The sequence below is a fragment of the Eubalaena glacialis genome, chromosome 3 (genome assembly GCF_028564815.1).
Source record: "Eubalaena glacialis isolate mEubGla1 chromosome 3, mEubGla1.1.hap2.+ XY, whole genome shotgun sequence".
Taxonomy (NCBI): Eukaryota; Metazoa; Chordata; class Mammalia; order Artiodactyla; family Balaenidae; genus Eubalaena; species Eubalaena glacialis.
The window spans coordinates 156,544,561-156,569,980 of NC_083718.1; the positions used below are offsets into that span (position 1 = coordinate 156,544,561).

Sequence of the window (25,420 nt, forward strand, 5' to 3'; positions counted from 1 at the left end):
AGCTATTGAGACATTCAGGGAACAGAGATGGGAACAGGCCAGCGCGGCCTCTGAGGACTTGAAGCTTGGATGGTCCTGGAAGGTGATGGTGGGAGAGGTCAACTTACACAGGGGCTTTCAGGTTGAACTGAGAGATTCTGGAAGTGACTTACTTAATACAGAAGCTTGGGAAAACCCGCCCCCGCTCCAGCCGTCACCCAGACTGGGAAATCTAGCAAAGCCTTGAATGTTCCCTATTGTTCCAGACCTCCAGACCTCCTTCCATCATACAGATGAGAAGACTGAGCCCAGAAGGGGAAAGGGAACGAACATTGGTCGGGTGGATGATGGGAAGGAAGTCCAAGAGGCTCTTTCACGAGCATTGCTCGCCAGACCCTCACAGCAATCCTGAGACAGGCAGGGAAGGGATGTTTACTTCCATTTCACAACGGAGGAAACACACTCAGTTAGGGCCTGACTTAACCCCAAGTCAGCACTCTCACTCCCTCATCACACTTGCAGCCTGGGGGAGGGTCGGGGGCTGGTTGAAATATTAATTTATTTGCAGGTAGTTTTCTGCAAGAAATGAACTTTTTACTTTTTTTATTTTAAACCACCATTACCCACTGGGGGTAATACTTTACTCAAGGAGAAACTCTCACGGTGAAATTACAGGCACGCAAACCTTTTAAGAAATTTTACAGAATTCGTTCTCGTTTTTAAAAAGACTGGCAGCATTTCCCCATATGTAAAAGGGATTTAAAAAATTCCTTCCCGGCATGCAGAAGCGCTCGGTAAATATAATTATACCTGCTGCTGCCGGGCCTCCTCCCTCCTGGCGCTTCCCGGCTTTCCCGACCTCCACTCAGGAAAGGTACTGCCAGAAGGAGCAAAGCCCCGCCCCCTATCCCAGCAACCTCCCCGCCCTTCTCCCGTCACGCCTGCGCAGTTTGCTTAGCCCCCCCCCCACACTCTCGCTGGGCGTAGCCATCAGGGCGCAGGCGCAGCTCCTCCCTACACGCCATCGGGCCCACCCCTCGGGGCTAAGATCGTCTCTTCCGCGTTCTTGGCTGAGCGAGCTGCTGGCTGGGAGTGCGCGACAGGCCCTGTCGGGAGTCAGCTGAGGTAAAGCCCAGACAGCGAGGTTTCCCTGCCAGTGAAGTGGTGCGGGGGGGGGGGGGGGGGGGGGCGGTTTGTGAATGAGTCGTGTGCCTGGGACGGAGCAGTCGGGGCTTTCAGAACTGCCCGAGGTCACGACCAGATTCTGCTGCGGGGGGGTGGGGGGGGGCGGGGACAGCCGAAGGGGACGCTTCTTTAGGGCTCTCCTTTGGCAGGGCTCCGTCTGGGACGAGCTCTGGGTGCAGCGTGTGTTTCCGGTCCGGGCTCAGCCTGTGCCTAGGGTCGAGGCTTGGGTTGTGACAGGTGTCTGAGGTCGGAGCTCAGCCTGTGGCCAGCTTGAGACTCAGTCCCTATCAGGCTATATGGCTGGGCTCAGGGCTCAGGCAGTCCAACGTCATGAATAGTTTTTCATGTGAGGAATTTATCATATCTGTGTACTCCATTATTTTAAAGTTAGATGTTTTCATTTAAAAGCTCCTGACATAAGTGGGTCGCTGTACAGTGAGGAGAGAGAATAGTGTCAGGTAGCGTCCCTCTCCTTAGGGAGTTTCCAGGCTACCTGTCAGATGGTCAGTAGCAGATCAGAGGCCATCGCTGGTGACAGGATTGAAGTGTTGGAAGTGCTTGAGTTTGGGTCAGGCAGTCCTGGGTTCAGATCTCACCTCTGCCACTTCCTAGCTGTGTGTTTTCGGGAAAGTCATTTCCCCTCTCAGAGCTTTAGTGTCTCCTGTATTAAAAGAGCTTAGGAGGGTCACTGTGAAGGTTGAATGGGATTACATGAGTCACCTTGTATGGCACCTGTCATGAATTGGGTGCTGAATATTTGGCGCATGAAATGGGTGTGATATCTAGGAATTAGGTCATTTTGGACTGGGGTACTTTAGAGAGGCCTTGGGGGAAGAGTTAAGGTGACTTAGGTCTTGAAGCCTCAGTGGGAATTATAGGTGGAACTGACCTTGCAGGTTGGGTCAGTGCTTACTGACCAGTGCCCATGTGCCCAGCACTGTGCTGGGCATTTCATATATATTGTTTCACTAGATCCTCAGCCTCTGGCCAAGTGCGTTCAGCCCCACTGTACTTAGCTTCAGCCCCTGTAAAGAAGGCTTGGCTGGAAGTGATGTAGAGAGGAGATCCAGGGTTGGTTTTTTATGTGGAGCTGGGCCAGCTGGAGACTTTGGTGCTCCCTCCCCAACTTCTCCCACATCAGCTCTTCCTGTTCCGTGATCCATAGGGTTAATTGGGTTTTTGACTTTGTCTGGAAGGCCTGTTATGCTAGCAGATTTTGACGGTTAAAGGGCCTGGCAAGGGAACACCTCTTAAATTCAGATTACGTGAAGCTGAACCTGGGCAGTGAGAAGCTCTGTGAACAGGAGCTGTTGGATTCCGGCACATACTTATGAAGCTTCCCGTAGTAATCTAGTAATTTGGTTCCTTTTGCATCGTTTTCATGGGTGCCCATGTGATCTTCCTGAGACAGTGTTCTCATCATGTTATATCTCTGCTCAGAAACCTTGGTGGGCCTTGTTGCCTGCCATATAGACTTCGGACTCTTCAGCGTCATGGATGAGTCCCTCCATAATCTGTTCCCAAATCTCTCTTCTGCCCTGTTTCCCTTTGTTCTCCCAAACCTGCACCCTGTGGCCCAGGCAAAATAAACTAGTTTGTTTGTTTTTTTCCTCAAGTACTCCCTGCATGTTCCTTTGCCTATATTCTGTCTTCCTGAGGTTCCCACCTCCCCATCTTTCAAGGCCTGTGTCTCATGTAGCTTGTCATTGAAGCTTCTCTGGTCCCCCTACTGGATTAGTTGCCCCCTTCCCATCTTCCGTAGCAGAGGCTACACCTCAAATATAGCTCTTATTACAGTCTGCTTTGGGATGTGTCACCCCATATGTACTCTGACTGCAGTGGTGGAAAGGGATCATGTCTGTTTCATACCTCCTCTGCCTAGCACATAGTAGGCCTCTGCAGTGTGTGCAGTCGAATGAGTCAGTGACATTTTTTATTTACTCGCTTTGGTCTTTGTTTTATGAGCTTTCATGTTCAGAGTGGGCCTTTGTGTTCTTCCTTCTCTTTGTGCCTAAGGAGGGCCCTAGTTTAGATTGATGGTGCCCTAATTACAGGCATCAAAGGTAAGAAAGTGCAGGAATTCTGCACAAGGCAGGATTCTTCATTGCTGCTGTTGTTTTCAGGCTCTTGTCTTGCCTTTGCTGTGAGTTTTGTTGGCAGGGAGGTGGTGCTCTGTTCAGGAACCTGCACTGAATGTGTTATAGTTCACACAGGGGAAGGTGCACAGGTGGTTTACTAATCAGTTGTCCTGGCCTTGCCTTGGTCTTGGCCCCTCTCCTCTGGGAACCAGCAGCTACAATTTTTCCTTGCCAACAGCTTCAGCATCTGGAACAGAAGGCTCTTTGTTGATCATAGAAAAATATACCTCGTTGAAGGTAGAAGGAGCTTGGGAACCGTCTGGTTCTACTTCAGTTTTACAGATGGGGAGAGGCCCAGAGAGGGGAAAGAACTTGATCAAGATTGGACAAGACATCAGTCAGTGGTGGAGATAGTACTAGAAGTGAAAAGTCCTGACTCTGTTTTTTCCAGTCTACTACATTATAATAAAATTCTAACATTTATTGAGTACTTACTATGCGGCAGATACTGTTTTAAGTGCTTTTTATGTAACATCTCAAAACTCTATATTTTACAGACTTAGAAACTGAGACAGCTAGAAATCATTCAGATCTATTTTCGGGTTCCCCAACTCTGCTTTTTAATATGGTTTTAATGACTGTCGTCTCCTAACCAGTGGGGTGGAACAGTTCTCCAGGGTCACCCTACCTCCATGAGTGAGAGACGTCCTCCCAGCCACGTCTCCCTGTATCCTGAAGAGATGTCTTGAGAGGAGTCCAGAGTGTGTTGAAAGAAAGGATGAAAGAATGAAGCAAACCAACATGAGTATTGGTAGCTCTTAGTTTAGGAATATTAGTATGCTTTAAAAATTGCATGTTGATCAAGTCAGGCAGTGAAAGCAGAATTTTAGAGTAAACTCAGTCCAGGATCTTTCTGTAAAGATGCCCAGTCAATGGTGGCAAGATTCAGTTTAATAAACGCATATTGAGCTCTTGCTATGTACAAGACCCAGGTGTTGAGAAATATACACAGAGGAGAACAACGCATTTCCCGCCCTCCTATAAGTAGTTCTCTTTTTTTTCCAATGCACATTCATTTTTTTTTATTAGTTATCTATTTTATACTTATCAGTGTATATATGTCAATCCCAATCCCAATTCATCCCACCACCACCACCCCCAGTAATTCTCTTCTTAGAGCCTTCTCCCTCCAGTGTGGTTGGCAAGATAGGTAAGTACATAAATAACTGAAATCAGACTGACTATAGTAAATGTAGTAAAGAATGTAAACAAAGTGGGAGTTTGGGAAAAGGAGAAATCAATTCCAAATCCCAACACGACCAAAGAGGGTCTAGAAAGGATTCCTGAAGGTGGAAAATTTATGTTGGGCCTTAGAGGAGGTTCATTCCTGTGAGAAAGAACAGCTTGAGCAGGGGTCTAGAGGTGGGGTGTGTGTGTGTGTGTGTGTGTGTTGGGGAAGAGGAATGGAGTTGGTGAGGAAGGGAAATAAGCTGAAATGATTGATTGTGGCCAAAATGTAGAGAGGGGTGTGGGAAGAAGAACGCTAACATTTATCCAGTCTCGTCTCTGCTTTGTGGCCAAGAGTATATTAGATGCACTATAATTTATTTAATCCTCAGAATCCTGTAACAAGGAGATATTTAGCCCCAATTTAAAGATGAAGAAACTGGACCTCAGAAAGATTAAAGTGATTTGCCCAAGGTCATGTAGCTAGTAAGTGACAGAGCTTGGTCCAAACCTATGAGTGTTGGGTTCAGAGATCCATGTTCTTTTCATTATGCTGCAAGGCTCTAAATGCCGTGACTGGGGCTCAGTTTATTCTGGCTGCAGAATGGAGGCTAGTCTGGGGCAAAGGAAGTCCAAGAATGGGGACATCAACAAGGAAGCTGTTGGAATAGTTCAGTCCAGGCTTAAACTGTGAGCCACTGACTTAGTATGGTAGCTGCCTGGTCTAGGTCTGCTTGATTGGTTTACTATGTGAGCATTTTGGCAGCTCCTCTAGTACCATTAATCAGTTCATGGCCATCTCAACTACTAGAATCTTAGAGTCAGTCTACAGAGGCTGCTGGCGCCTTGGTATTTCAGGCACAGGTTCTAATGTGAGTTTAGCAGTTCATTACAACAGTGCCTGGGGAGGGAGCCCATTTGGCACATACTGTCCCTTCATTTTCTCACCCTCAAATTCAACAAGAATCTATAATGGAGGAAAGAGGACTCCACTTGCAGTCAAGAGGCTGGCATTCAAGTCCTGGTTGTGCTCACTAGCATCTGTGAATCCTCACATCTTAGCTTCTTTCTCTGGAATATGGGGGGTGTTTTTGGTTCACATCTGAGATCTCTTCTCTTGCTGATGTCATGTGTTGCTTTGTTCTTCCTGGCTTGGGGCAGTATAAGGAAGTAGCTGAGAATATGAACTTGGATTCAGAGGGGCTAAGGTTTAAATTCCAGCCGGTCACCCTTCTTACAGGGAGACAGTAGTTAGTAGACTCTACGTTGAACTGCCTGGGTTTGAGTCCTGGCTCTGACACTTCCTAGCTGTGTGACTTGGGCAAGTTATATAACCTTCCTGGGTCTCAGTTTCTTCACCTGTAAAATGGGGCTACATATATAACCTACCTTACGGGGTTGTTATGAGGATTGAGATAGCTTATGTTAAACACTTAGCACAGTGCCTGGCACATAGTAGGTGCTCAGTGGATGTTAGCTTTAATAGTAATACTATTAAAAATTATTATTAATATCCAGCTAGGTATTGTTTTTATAGAAAGTATATTTTTTAGGGCCATTTTCCCTACTATCTTACTCTGACATTGTTGCCTTCTCTTTCTTTCCATTGTTCCTTCAGGAAAATTTGAAGTACAGCCATACCCCATTTTATTGCACTTCGCAATTATCGCGTCTTTTACAAATTGAAGGTTTGTGGCAACCCTGCGTTGTCAGATGATGGTTAACATTTTTTAGCAATATTTTTAAATTAAGGTATGTACATTGGTTTTTTTAGACATAATGCTATTGCGTACTTAATAGACTACTGTATAGGGTAGATATAACTCTTATATGCACCAAGAAACTGAAAAATTTGTGTGACTTGCTTTTTTGCTGTAATTTTTTTATTATGGTGGTCTGGAACTGAACCTGCAGTATCTCTGAGGTATGCCTATACTAGGTTGTTCTATCACAGGACTGCAAAACATGACATGACAGAAAGTGCCTATAGAAAAAAGGGTCAATTAAAAGTCAGTGGCTTATTAGAAAATCTTACCCGACTTGTGTTTTCACCCACCTGGTCTCCACAGCAAACAGGAACAGAGCAGCATATTCATTTCCTTTTGCACAGCCTTCAACAAAAGTGCTCAGCAGGAATTCCCTGGCGGTCCAGGTCCAGTGGTTAGGACTCTGTGTTCTCACTGCCGAGAGCCCAGGTTCAATCCCTGGTCCGGGAACTAAGATCCCACAAGCCACACAGTGTGGCCAAAAAAAAAAAGGTTTCAGCAAAACCCCTCCAATTCACTTGTCAAAAAGTACAATAACAGTATCTTTGGAAAAGTGGTGCCTAATTTGGTTCTTCTTTCTCTTTAGCTTAAGGCCCTCTGGCCTTAACTTAAGCTATTTCTTCTTGTTCCATTTTCCATGAATATGGAAAAGTTCCCTCTGATTATAAAGGGAGGATGAAATCAAGATTTTCTCATGAGGACCTTTTGTAGACTTAAAGCCAGAATCGAGTTGGGCCTCATCTTCTCTTCTGCAGGCTAAACAGCCTTGGTTTCTTTTACTTCACTCTTAAAACCTATTTTCCGTTGCTTGGATCACATTGGTCATGCTTCTTTTCTTTTTCTTAGGTCTTTCTACTTCTTGGCAGTGACCCAGACTGCGCTTAGCTGCTAATAAGAGTCCAACTAAAACAGTTTAAGGGAGGAATAATTTCAGGTGTTTTCATTCATTCATTAACATTTATTGGATGTTTTCCCCATGTCAGGCACTGTGCTAGGTGTAGGGGACCCAGAGATGAATCAGACACAGTCTCTACCCTGTTGCTAGCTCACAGTCTAAGGGGAGATGTGCAGTAAAATGTTACAGGTGCTATGATTGAGTTATGCACAAGTGTGGGAAGTTGGAAATTGTTTAGGGTAGTTAGGTAGGTAGTTAGGTCCGTTTTGCCTGGGCTATAGGTGAGGACTTCTACAGAGGAGTGGTAAGATATAATGCAGGAGGGGTGGGTTAGGGCAAGACTGTGGAGGCCCTGAGTGACAGCACAGGAGCTTGGTCATTCCAGAGGCAGTAGACCCCCATTAGACGTGTTGGAGCAAGGAAGTACCAGGCTCAAATCTGGCTTTTTGTACCAAGGACAGAGATACCACAAGCTTATCTGTCCTGTCTGTCCACCACTGATGTTTTATGGGGGGGACCCTTGTTTGTATACTTGATTTTTTTTTTTTGCTCTAAAACTTCTATAGAGAGACTAGTTCTTGACCTCTGGAAAAAGTTCATTCTCTGTACAGCAGGAAATTCATGAATAATTGAGAGAGAGTTGGGTGCCTGGCCTATTTAAGACCCAGTGGCAGGCCAGTCTGTGAGGTTTGGTCTGGCCGCATTCACCCTTTCCCAGCCCTATACGAGGAAGAGGTGCAAGAATGAGGAGAGGGTTCCAGGGCTCATATGGGTATTTGGTAAGGAATGCTGAGGAGATTCAGGTAGTGTGAGAGTCAGAAGTTCTTTCTGAGGAGGAAAAGAGGCCCAGTGGAATTTGGAATGGTGTCAGAAGGAATCGGGGCAAACCAGGCACTTAGAATCGTGGGTCATGTGTCTGAAAACCTCCAAATTCTATCCCTGCCTTTGTACTTTGCTCTCAGTTCATTCTCTCCTGCTGCCCAGTTGTGGTTTACAGAGTGTCTGGATTGCTTTCCAGGGTCACAGCTGATCTGGGGAAGCCATATCCCAAGCTAGAGTAATAATTACTATTATCGAGTGCCTATTATAAACCAGGCACTGTGCCATGAACTTGATACACATTAGCTCGTTTAATTCTCACAAAATCCCTGTCATGTAGGGTTACTGCCCCCATTTTATAGATGATGACAGTGAAGCACAGAGAGGTTAAATATTATGTCCAAGGCTACCACATTAGTATATGGTAAGGCCAGACTCTGAATCTAGGCCTCAAAAGCCTATGCATTTTCTACCTCCCCAGCCCTAGAGTGGCTCCAAACAGCAAAATAACAAAGTCCATAGAGGAATTGTGAAGGTTGTTTTTACTGTAGGCCTACTAGAGGTGTGTGTGTGTGTGTGTAGCGGAATGGAGTTGGTGAAGAAAGTAAATAAGCTGGGTTGGCGCACTATGGCCTACAGGCCATATCTGGCTCACCACCTGTTTTTGTCTGGACTGCAAGCTATTTGCATTTTTAAATGGCTGGGAAAAATTCAAGAGAAATTAATATTTTGTGACAGAAAAATCATATGAAATTAAAATTTCAGCATCCATAAATAAAGTTTTATTGAAATATAGCCACAATCACATTTTCGTATCACCTCTGGCTGCTTTCACTCTGCAAAGGCAAAATTGAGTAGTTGTGACAGAGACCATGTGACACACAAAGTATAAGATATTGACTGTCTGGCCCTTTACAGAAAACAAATTGCCGACCTTTACTATAGGCAACAAGAAGGGACCAAGGGGTTTAAACCTGTGGCAAGACTGAAGGCAAAGAGTTAAAGTCAAGGTGTTCAAGTTTGTCCCTGGAAGCATTGTGGCCATAGGGAGAGGGAACGCAACCTGAGCTTCTTGGGGCCCTGGAAATAGTTTCGTTGGGCCACAGAGATTTGTTTGGGAATACAAAGCACAATATGAAGGATAATTCTATGTGCTAACATTCTCTTTTGAACAATAAAGAAATATTTTGTGGATGAAGTAATTCATTCAGATATTTACTGGAGCCCTTTTTTGTGCCAGATACTACATTAGGTGCTGGAAATACAAAAATGAAAAAAACATGTCCTTGCCTTTGAGGAGGTTATGGCCTCATGGGAGAACCACATGTGCATGAGTATAGCCAACTCTAAGCATTACAATAGTATTTAGATGTGGTTTCAATTAAATGCAGAATGAAGTTGAAAAAAGAGGGACTATTCCTGTAATTTGTGGGACTACTTTCAGTAATTTATGATAGGCCTGGAAGGATGAATAGGTGTTGTTTGCAAGGAACTATGTACCAGGCTGAGGGAGAGCCTGCCAATGGGAATATATAGAGTTTATGAGGTTGGAGGAGAAAGCAACATTAGAAATGATTTAAAGGTTCTGTGGCTGGGTGACTGGCAGAATGATATAATCTGATAGAGAAGAAGAGGAAGGAGGAAGGAAGTGATAGATGGGGGTTGGGGATAAGTCCAGTTTGGGACATGTGATTTGAGGTAATGGTGAAACACATCTGGCTTCCAGGGCCTAGAATTCGGATTTAAACTACATTTTTAGAGCTTTTCCATTGGGAAAAGGGGAAATACATATTCATTGAGTAGAGAAATTGACAAATCAACTTTGACACATGGTAACTAGAGCCCTGAGATTAAAAATAGCAGTGGACATACAGAAAATGAAGTCAACAGATGGAAAACTAGCAATAGTTATGCATTTGGCATAAAACCTTGTTCTTGTTCATGCCACCTGCTGCTCTCAGCATCTACTTTACCTTTCTGACTCTGGTGCCTCCTGCCTGTGAGTGTTGGACCTAACCACTAGGAGATGAAACCAGAGCTCATTCATCTCTAAAAAAGTGGACAACAGAAAAGTGGCAGCTTTTACCTTCCGTGTGAGTCTCCTCAGCGAACAGAGGTGCCCATATCAGTTATTCAGGTCCAGTTACATCTTTTTGGTTCTGGAATCTCACAATGGAAGCATAATCCGAAAACTTTTACCCAGACCTTTGTTAAATCTTCAAATGCTTTGTGTCAGCATTTTAAATGCTCCAATTTTAAAGACTGGGGAAATCTGTGATTGCCTTGTGATTACTTACTTACTGGTGTAACACATAGATTTGGGGAACACAAGTTGATCTTTATCTTCTCTGGTCATTTTTTTTAAGTCAGCATTTTTACACCCTTTCTGTTTCTGCTTTCTGAAGATTTTCATGCCAGGTATGATGAAGCAGAGGCCAGTGGAAAACTGAAGAATGTCTGCTATGTACAGAGGCCATTGAAACACTTCCTGCAGCTGGAAGACAGCAGCCCCCTGACAGGAGCATTATTGCATTTGGAATTTCAAGTTTACAGAGGGTCTGCTTCGCAAAGTTGAGTAGACCTATAGGTAAGATTGGATGCACATTTTATTTAACCTTTTAGATTGCATCAGGTTGAAATTGCAGGTTCCCCCACTATCTGAAAGTAGTGTTCCCATGAAACCTTTCTTAAGCAGAAATGGTGTAAAGCAATTATCTTAGGACACATCTTGCTAACAGATGCACAGAATAAACGGGGGTCAAGCGCAGATGCTCACAGACACAGTTCCAAGCTCTGTCAGCTTGATGCTGAGTGTAGTTCCTGGGGAAGGAGCTTGGCAGTGCCACTCTCACTGCTCGTGGTGCATGGTGCCTCTGTAATGTTCACTGGAAGACAAATGCTGAACCCTATTTTCACTTTTCACCCTTTCTCGTAAATATGAAAATCCTCTTAGTATGTCTTGAAAACAGGTACATACTAATGTAGGTCTTTCATAAAAGCAAAGTGGTGTGAAGCGAACTTTCCGAAAATTGGGAGACCTGTGTCTGATATTTCCAGAGGAAGGGGTGAGTCAGAGACTCCAGTGTTCAGTTGGGCAGCTAGGATTAGCTGGGCTTTCTGGCATGCCTAAGACAGTTACTCAGTAGGGTGGAGCACATTTCTACCAGAATAAACTGGCAGAGAGGGTCATAAGGAAAACTATGCAGTAAGGAAAACATATTTATTCCCTTTTAATTATAAAGGTAAAACGACTGTATCATAACAAAACAAAATCAAATACAACAAAAGTGTAAAAAGTAAAATTCTGTACCCACTCAATTTCATTCTCTCAAAGTAACTATTGTTAATAATGGCTTGAGATATATCTTTCCAGGGTTTAAAAATTTGTGACCTATCTGAGGACATTTTGAAGTGTTCTGTATGACACACTATCCTGAGGTCTCATCATGCCTGGTGGGTTATAAACAATGCCTCATTTGTAGATTGTTTCAGATGAGGGCTAGGTGAGAATGGCTTTAGCCTGTTCTGAGAGTTTTCAGACTTTGCTGCTATGTCACCCTCCTTCAACTGAAGCTTTCCAGGGGCACAGTCTTCCCCTGCTCCCCATCCCCAACCAGCTTCCCTTCCTGAATTCTCCCCTTCTTTGATGGTACTACTGCTCTTACAGTTACCTGATTTTGGTTAATAAACATATATCGAGGTCCCCCTCTGTGCCTGGTTCCGTACAGGGCAGTGGGGATAGAGAGAAATTAGACTCTGTGCCTTCCCTTCAAGGAGGATAGTGGTCTTGGACTCCTCCACCATCTCCAGTCATTGGGCAGGACCAGGAACAGCTTTGCCTCTCTGGCTTCATTCCCTCTCCCCATCATACCCCCCACCTCTTCCTTTTCCTTTCTATCCCCACCTCAGCCACACACCTTCCCTGCCTTCCTCCGGGTTGTTGCCACAGCCTCGCTCTGCCCTCTAGTCCCCCTCCAGCCTCCAGTTTGTTCTGCCATCACAGCTGGTTTGATGACCCTAAAGCATAGCTCCAGTGGGGCCCAGTCCCTCCCCATTGCCTAGAATAGTGGTTCACAAGTGTGCTCGACAGACCCTGGGGATCCTTGAAAACCTTTCAGGTATCTGCAAGGTCAAAACTACTTTCATAATAGTGCCAAGATGCTATTTGTTGTTGCAAAACAACAGTGGGCAAAACTGCTGATGCCTTAGCGCAAATCAAGGCAGTGGCGCTGAACTGCACTAGCAGTCGTTGTATTCTTATTGCTATGCACTCACAGTTTTTTAAAAATGCCGTTTGCACTTAAGTATGTCCTTGATGAAGCAGTAAAAATTATTAATTTTATTGAATCTCAGCCCTTGAGTACACATCTTTTTAATGTTCTGCGTGACACAGTGGAAATGCTCGAAAGCACTCCTGCTGCATACCAAAGCACAGCGCTTGTCTCAAGGAAAAGCACTTGTGAGGTTGTGAAGCTGCACTGCAAGCTGAACTATCTACTATTTTCATTTTTCCTTGAAAGAATGACTGACTGATGGTTAGTGAGGCTAGAAAGTAGACAGGCACTGGATGTTGGAGGGCCTTGTAGGCCGTATTAATAAGCTTGGATGAGCTGACTTCAGCCTTTTTCAGCTTTTTATACTGTCCTGCTCACACAAATCCAGTCCTTTACTCCTACTTGCTATTTCTTTTTCTTTTTTTTTAAAATTAAGGTATAATTGACATAACAACATGATATTAGTTTCAAGTGTACAACATAATGATTTGATGTTTGTGAAATGATCACCACAATAAGTCTCATTAGCATCTATCACCATACCTAGTTACAGAATTTTTGTGTGTGTGATGAGAACTTTTAAGATCTACTGTCTTAGCAACTTTCAAATATGCAGTACAGTATTATTAACTGTAGTTGCCATTCTGTACATTCATCCCATGACTTATTTATTTTATGACTGGAATTTTGTACCTTTTGACCCCTTTTACCCCCAATCTCACCTACCCTCCGCCTGCCACCTCCAAGAATCACCAGCCTGTTCTCTGTATCTATAAGCTTGTTTTTTGGTTTTGTTTTTAAGATTTCACATATAAGTGAAATCCTATGGATCATATAGTATTTGTCTTTCTCTGTCTGACTTATTTCACTTAGCCTGATATCCTCAAGGACCATCCATACTGTTGCAGACTGCAAGATGTCATTCTTTTTTATGGCTGAATACTATTCCATTGTATGTATATGTGTATGTGTGTGTGTATCTCCCACTCTGTATCTGCTTATTCATCAGTGGACACTTAGGTTGTTTACTTATCTTTGCTATTGTAAATAATGCTGCTGTGGACATGGGGGAGCAGATATCTTTTCAGGTTAGTGCTTTCATTTTCTTCAGAAAAATACCCAGACGTGGAATTGCTACGTCATATGGTAGTTCTGTTTTCCTGCTTGCTATTTCTTAAGTACACACTCCCTTTACCCCCTCCACCTTTCCTGTTCTCATTCCTTCCACCAGGTGATGCAGTGACAGCTCTGAAAGCTGCATATGATCCCAGAATCAGAACCGAGGAAGAATATGGGCCTGAAGCTAGACCTTTTGCCCCTGGGAATCTTACCATCCCAGCCCTGTTTGAGGCCTGTTGTGAATCACCACCCCTCTGGCACCTTAGTGGGCCTCAAGCTGCTTTCACTGTAGTTGAGTGAGAGACTGCAATCTGCGTAATGCTGCCCAGCCCCACTACACACTGGACTCTGCAGCAAACCTGTGAAATACCTTAGCTCCTTGGAATCACATTAACAGACCGTCCTTTGATCAGGACAAGCTGATTTCACAGGGGGCTCCTTTCAACCACCGTGTGTTAAATTTGACTAGCTTCCATTTGAGTGTACCCTTGACCTTGTCCCCTACGTGGTAATGATACCATCAGAAACCAAATCAACCAACTAATAGGTCAGACAGAAGAAGAATACAGTAGCCTTGTCCTGATACCAGAACTGCCATGGAATAATGTGGTTGGACTGGCTTGTAGCTCATCCTACAAAACAGGCCAAAACACAAAATACAAAGCTATCTCAGAGCAAGGAGAGGAAACTTCTGATAAATTAGATTTTAGATTAATATAATAGTGATAATGTGGTCGTAATGCCCTTGTGTTTAAGCTGGAGCAGTGCCACCCAACCTTTTGGACATCGTAGCACACAGAGAAAATGATGTTGTTCAGCCTGGTGAGAGGATCAATATCTCACTCACAGCACATCAGTGGGGAGGCTCTGTGCTAAGGTTTCTAAATTAAAGCATTCTTGTTGGTGCCCCACTAACTCTGACTGGCTGTCCCCTTCTGCCTTTCAGCATTAATGTTTAAGTATGCTGTAATAGTTAAAAGCTTGAATTCTGAGCCAGACTGTTTAGATTTAAATCTCAGCTCTGCCACTTAACTAGCGATGTGATCGTGGCAACTTACTTAATCTTTTTGCACCCAGTTTCTTCATCTGTAAAATGTGGATAATAATTATACTTACCTCATAGAGTTGTGAAGGTTAAGTAGGTCAGTATATGTAAAACTGTGGTACTTGTAAAATGCTTAGAACATTGCCTGGCATGGGGTAAGCACCATGTAAGTGTGTGTACTACCACTACTATTACTACTGCTTCAGAGAGGTAAGTGTCCCGGGCTAGTCTCCCCATTCCTCCTCACTGCCTCCTCTGCTCAGATTTCTTAGTCTTGGCCTCTTCCTTAGGAGTGTCCATCCCCCTTCCTTTCATTTCCTCAGTTTCCTTTCGTTTTGTCAGTTCTCCATTTGTTTGGGGGCCCTCAGCCAGCTGAAGACTGAGAAGGCAGATGAATTGATAATTACCCTCATCAGCTTACTGTCACCGCTATTCCTTCTCTAGAAAGCTCTAGCGACTGAGGGAACTAGCTCTCACACGTTGAGAAGTGAATCTTAGATCTTGAAAAGAACTCTAGGGTGGTTGGGAGAGGAGCATGAGCTAAGTTTGTCAAGCTGAGTTAGCCAGCAAAGTCATGTTCTTGGGGAAGAAGGATCGTCTTTGGTGTGACATACCAGATGTTAGAGCTGGTTAGTTCTCTCTAAGCTCTACCAAAAGGTGGAGAACAGATCTGGTGCCTTTGGGGACGATGTGGCTCGTAAGACCTCATGGAGAAATGACACAGTTCTTTCAGAAGGGGGGCCTTGAGGTCAGCTTGTGGGCTGAACAGTGGCTCGGTACTGGCATGTTAGGAATATCTGTGGCTCTTGTAGTCCCACCGGGTGAGACCCCTCGGCCGGCCGCTCCTCATCTGCTCTGTGAGTCCTCTGGGCCCTCTCCCCATGCAGGAGCCAGGTTGGTGGTTGGATCTGTATCTTTAGCATCTACTACGCCTCCAGTGAATACCTGTTTTACAAAGAAAGGAGAATATGCATCCCTACACTTATTTTAATGGAGAAAACAAGATAAACTTATGCCTAGAAATAGAAACATATAATAGTGATGATGGTGATGATACTGTGGGGGTGAAGCTGCATATGATCTGCCCCTGCTCACCCCTTCAGCTGACTTGTCATCATTCCCCACATACTCTGTGCTCCAGCCAGCCTGAACAATTTGCAGTGGCGCTAGCCGGCCACGCTGCCTCTCCTTCAGGCCTTAGCTCATGCACCTCCTCTGTCTCTCTCCCCAGCCCCCACCCTGGCTGGTTCCTGCTCATCCTTCAGGTGTCAACTTAGCTGTCCCTTCTTCTAGTGACCAAACTAGTCACTAGTGACCTATAGTGAGTTAGCCGCCTGTCTTTTGCTCCACAGCACCTGGTACCCCTGTCATAGCACTTGTCCCACTGAATTGAAATCGTTTTACATGTCAGTGGATTTAAACTCCATAAGGGCAGAGACTGTGTCTTCTCTTGTGTTCTCACTGTCTAGCACTGGGCAATCAGTAGGTGCCAAATAAAAAACAGTATTTGTTGAATGAGTAAGTCAGCAGTGCTTTCACTTCTCCTTTCTTATTTGATCCTCACAAAAGCCTTGTGATCTAGGGAGGCCAGGCCTTACTCTGACCTTATTTTGTATATGAAGAAACTGATACTCAGAGAAGCTAAGCAACTTGCCAAAGCTCACACAGTGTGAAGACCATGATTTAAAAGGGTGTATCTCAGGTGCAGATGTTCAGTGTGTTATTTGGGGGTTTTTTCACAAAGTTTTTCCTTTTAAAAAATAGCATTTATAAAGATAAAAGTTAAAATGCCATTTGTTGTTTTTCCAAGATTATAAAAAATCAGGGCCCCAGTATTCCTGAAATGTTTTTTCTTTACCTACTGTTGAATTTCAATATAAAGAAATCTAGGTATAATTTGTAAAACTGTACAATCAGACTCTAAATTCCAGTGTGCATTGGAGAAATGTTACTGTATATTTTGTTGAAAAATGAAAATTGACTGAAACAATAATAGCACTTTAAAAAAATAATAAACATCATTGTATACAATTTGGAGAATACTGAAGAATATAAAGAAGAAAATAAAAATCACCTATCACACAGAGAAAACTACTGTAGATCAGTTGTGACCTGGACTTGAAAGGGCAACATTGTGTCTGAATCCAAGTTAAATCACTAACTAGATGTTTGGTGTTCGGTAGATAACTTAACCTCTGAGCCTCAGTTTCCTCACTTGAAATATGGTGAAATATTTACTTTGGAGATTAGTGTAAGAATTAGAGATAATGTATGTAAAATACCTGTGCTTGGCACATAATAGGCACTCTTTCAGATTGTAGTAGTATAACAGTTTTGTGTATTTCTGTCTAATCTTTCTACTCTGTTGTATGAGCATACAGACTTATGCATACATATATGTTTTTTTGAAGTGCGTTTATATTAAGTAGCTCACTGGGTCCTCACAGCATTGCTGGAAAGGGCAGGTGTTATTTTTAAACCTAACCTGTAGATGAGGAAACGGAGACTCTAAGAGGCAAAGTAACTTGGTTTGGGTGCTACGTCTGGTAATACCTGAACCGGACTTTCACTTAGGTCTCCTGATGCCAAGCCCACGAGCCTTCCCTGTCAGCAGTGTGCTTCCTCTCCAGCTCTACCTCCGCGGATACACAAGTAGTGGACCGACCGCCAAGCCTGGCCCAAGAGGAAAGCAAGGGCTGGAGGCAGTGAAGTGCTGGGAGCCTCCACGGCAGCTGAGGTCTGTCTACAGACGTGAAGGAAGTGCTCACTCCCTCCTCTGAAATAGCAGACACATCGCCCAATCCTATAGCAAAGACCAGGCTTCTTGCTAGAAAGTTAAGGACCTTTTGAGTCATAGGGCTTCGCTGAGAGGGAGTTTATCAGGGAATTCATAGACTGAGTAAAGCCTTACTCTGTGCTGCCTGCAGGGCAAAGGTGTACCTACGTTTCTTTCAGCGTGTGCACTCGTTACTTAGAGGGCCTGGGTGACAGGCCTGCACCTAACCCCAAGGATGTGCGTCCTCTTATCATTCTCATTTCAGTGCACGTTTTCTGATGCCTGATACATGTCTGACACCACACCACGACTTATAGGAGATGCAGAGATGAACAGGCAAGGATAGCCCTGGCCTTTAGGAACAGTAGAGAGAGCTCAAGGCCAAATAAAACCAGTGCTCTAGTATAGCTGCTAGCAGGGTGTTTGGGAACAGAGGATGAAGCACCGGATTCGAGTTCTGTGCAGTAACGCCATCTATTTGCATAGATTTCAAAAGTGTTTGTGCAAACCTTAACTTACTCTAAGGTGGGGAGACTTTTGAGCTGGGTTTTGATGGCTGAGAGGAGTTCTTAGTCCAAGGGAAGGAGGTAAGCCAGCTTGATTGTGGAGCCTCGCACCCTGAGGAGGCCTTTCTCAAATGATTGCATGCATAATAAACTAAGGTCCCAATAGAGTGTATGGACAGGCTCCAGGTGAAGAGCTTTAAGCCCTTTGGTAAGATTATGACACATCTCCATCCCGCTCCCCCGCTGTAAACAGGGAAGTTAAGCATGTTTTTTTCACTTCACTGTCTTCCTACATTTTTTTCTTCCTAGTTTCAAAAACAACTCTCCTTCAACAAGTTCTGTTTCCAAGGAAAGTCTTAACCATTTGTCCCTTCTGGCGCACCCTCTTCCATTGAAATCCATGCAGAATAGACCAGGTACTCGATCTTTTTGTGTGTGAAGCCATAAAATCTAATATCATGTATGCGGCAGTGCTCAGAGGTATGCTTCTTCCACGAAAGGCTCCCTCAGCCCTGCTGTGGTGAAAACCAAGTATAAATTGCGGCTAACGGGGTTTTCTAGCTAGAGTCATAAGTATGTCTGAGCATCCCCCATGAACTATAACACCACCAGCTGTCTTGCTGCTCCTCTCCATTGCTGCCTTTGGGCTGTTTTGCTCGTCCTTCGGCCCTCCTTCAGAGTGTGCGCAGGGGAAGGAGGAAGAGAAGTGAATCCCAAATCTGTCCTCTCTGCACTCAGCTCGCAGTGCTGGTGAGAAAATAGATGGGGTGGGGAGGGGTGCCACTGGACTGCACTCAAGGGCAGGGCAAGAGGGACAGTGGTCCTTCCTTCTCAGCCTGCTGTCCCAATGGCCGGTACCCCTTTCCTGGGGTGCTGGAGATGAGTGACCCTGTGTTTTATTTCTGTAGAATTTCTCACTATGTTGGGCAGCTTTTTTCCTTTTAATTTCCCTTGGTGAGGGTGGATCTTTGGCTGCTGATGTTTAAGTTCAGTTCTTTGAATTCATAGCATGTTGCAGTCCCCAGGTATATCTTGTGCTTGAAGCTGTTGGCTAGAGTAATACTTTGAGATCCTCTGTGGATTCCTTTTCTCCACATGTTTATCTTCTCTAAAGTGTAAATGAAAGTCTGCTGTCATCAGATCCTAAAAATGGGAGGAAGAATGCACCTCAATTGAGCTGTCAGACACTTGGCTGCTTAACCAGGTTCTGGACTGTGGTATTGAAACGTGCCATTGTTCTGTGTGCTTTCTCCTAATGGTTGTGTGTACTTGCTTCTGAGAACAGTGTGCAGTAGACATGCGTAGGCTCTAATCAGTCTTCCTGAGCAGACTTGCCATTTTTCTGATCATGTTCAGCTGGGGTCCTCTGAGAAGAGAGTGGGCCTTTCCCCTCAGTGGGCAAAGAGCCAGCTTCCATTTCAAAGTCTCAGAAAAAAAAATCCAGCAACCCAGAGCCTGTGTTTATTGAAGGTTGGTCTAAAAGTCTCTCACATTGTATGCCCCATCAGTGCTCGACCGCCTCTATTTTAGAAGGATGTAAAGGTTTAATCACCCTGGTGGGGATTTAGACCCAGAGACTTCAGAGAAATCTTATTATTTCTAACTGCAGGCGAAGAGTATTAAGGCTCCACTCTGGATCAAGGGCATGACATGTTCTATAAGTAATTTATCTTTAACATGGGAAGGCCCTTACTCGAGTGTCTTAGAAACAGGACTATGATTGGCTGCTGGTTCATTATTCCTCCTTTTCTCTTTCCCCCTCTCAGTCTTCATGCTTATTCTTTCTGTCCCCACCCTTTCCTGCCCAATTTGTCCAATGTCTGAATGTCTGCCTCACAAATCCTCCCTTTAAGGTGGGGAGCTAGGTGCTTGCCAGAGAGATAGTAATGTTTTTGCAATAAATGACTGCATCCAGCAACCCGGTGTAGACCCGTCAACTGCAGGCTTCTGAATGGACCCTACCGCCTCCTCTCAAATAAGGAGCTGAGGAGGGAGAGTATGCGCTGGCCTCCCAGGCACTCAAGTCTGTGCTCTTGGACATGAAGGAATTTAGGGCCATCCTCAAACCCACCCCCTGCCCTGTTGTACCGTCACAGAGGCAGCCTCCACTGAGGGCCTTTTGAGTCCCTATGCACATCCACAGGGATGTTATTGAGCAGCATGTGATTTCATTTGCATGGACCCCCCCCCTGCCCCCACAAACCCACCTCCCTTCCTGCTTAAGCTCCCTGGGTCCTGCCTTTCTGGTGCTGAGGCTGAAGGAGGATGTCACATGTGGGATTCTGCTTAAGGATTCATTGTTCAGTTTGGGAGCAGATCTAAATCCATGTGCTAATGAGCTTGGTTACAGCAGGCTTCTGCTATCCTCTTTTAATCTAGCCTATCTGTCTGAGTTCCTTTCCACAGTTAATGATCTATAATGGTTTTGCTTTTAGTTTTGCCTCTTGGGTCAAAACAGATAAATAGCCCTCATAGATATTTTAAAAACGTGAGTATAAAGCTCCTGGGTCCCCCCCCTCCTTTTTTTCCTTTTGGGTGAACTTATCGCTTGATCAGTCCAGTGATATTTCCCTTCCATCTCCTCTTTTCTCCCAGAGATGGGCAGCAGTGAACCCGTTCCCATTGCAGAAAGTGACAAGAGGAAGAAGAAGAAGCGGAAGGCCCGGGCCACTGACTCCTTGCCAGGAAAGTTTGAAGGTTGGTCACTCTCTTTGATCTCTTAGAGCTGGGTTGGTGGCTTCCCAGACATGGGAGGAGTGTCCTGGTAGCCCAGGAGTAAAGGTCATAGGATGCATCATCTTAGAGCCAGCTTCATGATTCTCCGTGTGATAGGCGTGAAAGATAGGGGTGAGAGAGTTTACAGAAAGAGGTGATAGAGTGCAGGGATGGGAAAAGCTCTTGGATGGTGCACAAGCCTCCTCTGAATGGTCTGAGCATTTCATCAGGGAACAGAAAGGCCAATGTGTCACAGTTGCACATGGAGTGAGATCGCCTGGAATGTTTCAGCCGCTTTTTAGATGTGATCTTTCCCTCAGCTGGTCCTGGAGGAGCTGCCGAGAGGTAAAACAGCCATGTCAGAGGAAGAGGGAACATCAAGGGCCATGGCTGCAAATGAAACTGAAATCTTCTAGGGAATTCCCTTACGGTCCAGTGGTTAGGACTCTGTGCTTTCACTGCCGTCGCCAGGGTTCAATCCCTGATTGGGGAACTAAGATCCCGCAAACCACGTGGCGCGGCAGAAAGAAAGAAAGAGAGAGAGAAAGAGGGCGGTTGGGAGGCAGGGAGGGAAGAAGGAAGGAGGAAAGAAAGAAAGAAGGAAAGAAACTTCAATCTTCTATAAGCAGAGAATTCAGCTTATAGAGATTGCAACTACTTGTGCTGGATGAGTCTGACTCTGTTTTAATAGTGCATGTTGTGTTCAGGGGACACGATGTTGAGTCGTCAAACATTTTGAACAGTGTGTGTGAGGCACCAGGCTCAGTGCTGGTCCTGTTATCACTGGGCACCAGGTGGGATGAAGTGACTCATTGGACACTCCTGCGAAGGACTGAAAGGATAAGTAGCTACTCCTAGGAGTGACCGAGCCCCCATCATCTATTTTGTTTCTTTCATTGTGAAGCTTGAAATAGCTTCTCTTTACGGTCCCTCTTTCCAACACTGCAGACATACTAGTGAATTGACTGTTTTGTAGAGTGGTCCTAAAAACAAGCCCTTTATGAGTCAGGAATATTGGACCTCCAGCCACCAACCTATCCTGACACATGCAAAGGCTAATACCCAAGTGTCCATTGTAAGAGAAGCACGTCATTTAAAATACTTACAAACAGCAGTGTGCTTTCTTACAAACAGCTGTGAGACCAAACCTTGATGGAACCAACAAGATGCTTAGTGTAGGTTTTGTCTGTTTGTCTTTAACAGTAGATGTGTGTGTATGGCAGAGGGGGTTGGGGAATGAACAAAAGTCCCAAGGTTTTTTAGAATAGTTTCCAAATCAACAGGTCTTTCTCTTTCAATGAACATGAGAGTATTTCCTGTTATTCAAGGATGGCTTGTGCAGTTATGGGGTTTCTCATGACTAAGAGTGATAAAATCTAATTTCACGGTTAAAAGTATTCTGCTCAGTAGTCTGTGGGTTTAAATGCTAGGCTGCCTCAAGAGGAAAAAGCTGAAGAACGGAGACCAAGGGAGGAGAGGCCTTGGCAGAGACCATGATAGAGCTATGGCTTCCTTTGGAAGGGGGTCAGAGAGCTTGTGCTCTTTGTGAGGAGCGGGCCTTGGGCAGGCCACCTAAATATACTTTCACCCAAGCCTATTGCTGTGTTAGAACCGCTCTGACTCAGCACCCTAAAAACCTCCAGGCATCCGTTTGCATCTTACTTCTGTCTCCTATTTCCTGTCGGTGATTTCTGAAAATGTCTCAAAAACCTCCGACTTCCATTGTGTGTGGTATAAAATAAAACAGTGCTTTATTCGCCTTTGTATCACCAGTTCCTAGCACAGAGCTGGGCACATAGCAGGTGCTCAACAAATGAGTGAATGAATGATGTCCATTCAAATCACACCCCTTCTGTGAGGATCCCCCAGACTCCCTGAACAGATTTAACCTTTCCCTTCCCCCACTCTTTTTTACTGTGTCTTGTCCCTCTGTGATAGTAGAGTGCTGACCACTGCCTGGTTTATTCTGGGGTCACTTGTGTATGTGTCTGTCTTCCCCACTGGATCGTGACTCTCAAAGGGCAGGGACTATACTTTATTCCTCGCCGTGTCCCTATCGTGAGTCTAATATGTCGTCTGGCACATAGTAGGTACTCGGGAAGCATGTGCCAAATTGAACCTCTTTCACTGACCTCATCTCTAAAATGAGGAACAAGATCCTTCAGCGATGTGGCCTGGTTGTTGTGAAGCCGAGTCCCGAGGCGGCTGGGAGCACTAGCCTCTCTCGTCATTGAGAGCTGCGGAGTCCTCGTGCGCCTGCGCTGTCAGACTGGGGAAGCCAAGTGACACAGCTCTTCTTTCCTTCTATGCAAAGGGGTGACTCATCCTGTTATTCTTCTCATGCATTTCACCTCTAGATACGTACAAACTGACCTCTGAGCTGCTTGGAGAGGGAGCCTATGCCAAAGTTCAGGGTGCCGTGAGCCTGCAGAATGGCAAGGAGTATGCTGTCAAAGTGAGTGTCTCATCTGGATGCCAGGCTTTACTTTGCAGGTAGTCAGTCTTAGCTTGTCCTAAACCAGATAAATTTTATATTCTGTGATATAGTGGCTTAATAAGAATGGGAGCTCTGAAGCTGGATTCACTGGATTTACTGGTTTCTCTGCTTACTTGCCGTGTAACATTGGGCAAGTTACTTAACCTCTTTGTCCTTCAGTTTCCTCATCTGTATAATGAGTGTAATAACAGAACCTATATAGTATTGTCATGAGGATTAAATAAGTTAATATGTGTAAAGTGCTTAGAACAATGCCTCTAATGAATGAAGTTAGCTTCAGGGAGCAGACAGTCAGATTTGGAATTAGAGGGCCTATCTGAATCTCTCTTTTGACAAACTACTACTGTTTGACTTGGGGCAAGTCACTGAACCTCTTTCAGCCTCAGTTCCCGCATCTCTAGAATGAAGATAATAATACCTGTCCTTCCTGTCTCATGGAGTAGTTATGAAGATGAAAACAAAAATGAACTGGTAGAAGTAGAAACATTTTATAAATTACAAGATGCTCTACAAGTGATGTACAGCAATGTGGTGATGAGGACCGAGCACTCGGCTTTGTGGCAGGAGAGGTGACTTCCAGCTGCATGACCGTGGAGTGGCTCACCGTATCCCTCTGTGCTTCCGTTTGCTGACTCTACATGGAAGAAGAGATGGATCTAGAGCAGTGGTTCTCAAAGTGTGGTCCCTGCACCAGCAGTACCGGCATGGCCTGGGAACTTGTTAGAGATACAAATTATCTGGCCCTATCCCAGACCTCCTGAATCAGAAACTAGGGGTAGGCCCCAGCAACATTAATTTTAACAAGCTGCCCGGGTGATTCTGGTATCCAGCAAAGTTTTCAAATCATCTCCCGGAGCCACCAGGTCTAAGTGCTGCCTCATGTGGGCAAACCCAGCCAAACTGGCTCCTGAAAGAAATGTTTCTTCTTTTAACCAACTGGTCATAGTCCTAGTCCCAGCTGGATTTATAAAGGAGAACACTTCTGCTAAGCCATGTCCCTTTTTGCTTCATATGGTAAAAAAAGCATTACCTCGATTCCTTGTTGGAAACAGATCAGTATAAATTACAAGTAATTTTTTTAAAAAAAAATGCCTAAGTGTGGTAAAAACCACAAATGTAAATTGATTTTCAAAGATGTGAATACATTTATGGATGACAGAGCTATTTCTTCAAGGCTGCCCTTCCTTCATGCTCCGTGGCATCTTTGGGCAAACACCAGACCTGGTCTTGGCAATTCTTTGGTTTCAGCTGTTCTGCCCATGTCTCATGTCTCTTCTGTTCTTTGAAAGCTCCCCAGACGTGGGCTACTTCTCCAGCCTGACTCCACAGTACTTGGTTTTATTAGGACTTTCCCTACAGGCATCCAACTGATGAATCCTAGAGTCTCACGGTTGGAATGGAATTTCAAGGTAATCTGGTCCTCAGCCTCCCCTGTAACTCTTCACATAGTTTTCCGTGTTTGGCACCCGCCACTCCCATCCCTGGTAGCAGGAGCTCATTACCTCCTCAGAGAAAATTATGCCATTGCTGAATAGTTGCCTGCTAGAAAGTTATTCCTGACTTTGATCTGCTTGGTGAACAAACGAGCTGAATAGCTTCTGTGCCCCAGCACCTCACCTCTCTGACAGCTCAGAAAATGAGTCCAGTGGTCTCCTAACAGACGTGTGCTTATTTAGAAAATTACTCGATTGTGGATGTTTGTGCTGCTGCATATTGGAGAAGTGTGAAGTGTCCTTGACAGCAGTCTTGGAATGAAGGAACCGGATGTCTGCCCACTCCGCACATGGGACTATAAGGCAGAGTCAGCTCTGCAGAAGACTTGCCCACAGGCTCTACTAGCAACGGTTTGGGGCTCTGGATGGGTCTGTAGAGATGTGCACGGTCAGCCAGTCCCTGTGTAAACCACCTGCTCAGCTGTTGGCTCCCCCATTCCTTCAGTCAGTACTTGCCAAGCATCTCCAGGTACAGGTGGGGAGGGGGAGCAGCCCACAATATCATAGGAGAGACAGAGCCTCTAGGTTATGTGAGAAAAAGCTGTGTAGGATATAAGCAGGTATAGGACAGCAAGGGCTTTGGAGGCAGCTCTGGGCTTGAATTGCAGCCCTGCCACTTACCAGAGCTGGGGGCAAAATGTTTTACCTCTGCCTATCTTTCAGGATTGTAAGGATTAAGGATTAACTGAGATTATGTACCTAAATGACTTAATACGGTGCCTGCCAAAGGTAGATTCTCAGAAGAATTGCAGAGGTGGCATCTGAGCTGGGCCTTGGGGCTTTAGTTCCTCTTCACTGTATCCCTTATTCCCCTTGCTCTTCCTCCAGCACTAGAAGATCCTTTAGTAGAGCTTGTAAATTCTTACCCTTAAAGCAGAGAGAGATGCCTTCAGGGTAGGAGCTTGGCAGAGCTGGTTCTTTGTCTTGCTGGCTGCCTCGGTCTCCCCTGGGCGGCTGGGGGTAGCAACCTCACAGGCTTCGATGGTGATGTACTTGGCCAGAGTCGAACAAGCCCAGGTGGGCTAGAAAGCCCTGGGGCCAGTAGG

General features: G+C 45.0%; 1 protein-coding gene across 6 annotated transcripts in view; it reads left to right on the forward strand.

Annotated features, from left to right (window-relative positions):
• Positions 1-1,031: 1,031 nt before the first annotated feature.
• Positions 1,032-25,420, forward strand: part of MKNK1 (MAPK interacting serine/threonine kinase 1) — a 43,295-nt gene continuing 18,906 nt past the window's right edge. For 4 of the 6 annotated variants that reach the window (XM_061184262.1, XM_061184261.1, XM_061184259.1 and 1 more), the window contains exons 1-5: positions 1,032-1,104; positions 6,088-6,221; positions 10,355-10,536; positions 20,265-20,366; positions 22,742-22,839. In XM_061184262.1, the coding sequence (XP_061040245.1) occupies positions 20,267-20,366; positions 22,742-22,839 (198 nt within the window). In that variant the 5' untranslated portion in view covers positions 1,032-1,104; positions 6,088-6,221; positions 10,355-10,536; positions 20,265-20,266. Of the gene's footprint in view, positions 1,105-6,087; positions 6,222-10,354; positions 10,537-20,264; positions 20,367-22,741; positions 22,878-25,420 lie in introns of those variants that run through there. The other 2 variants (XM_061184264.1, XM_061184263.1) reach the window with 2 other exon arrangements.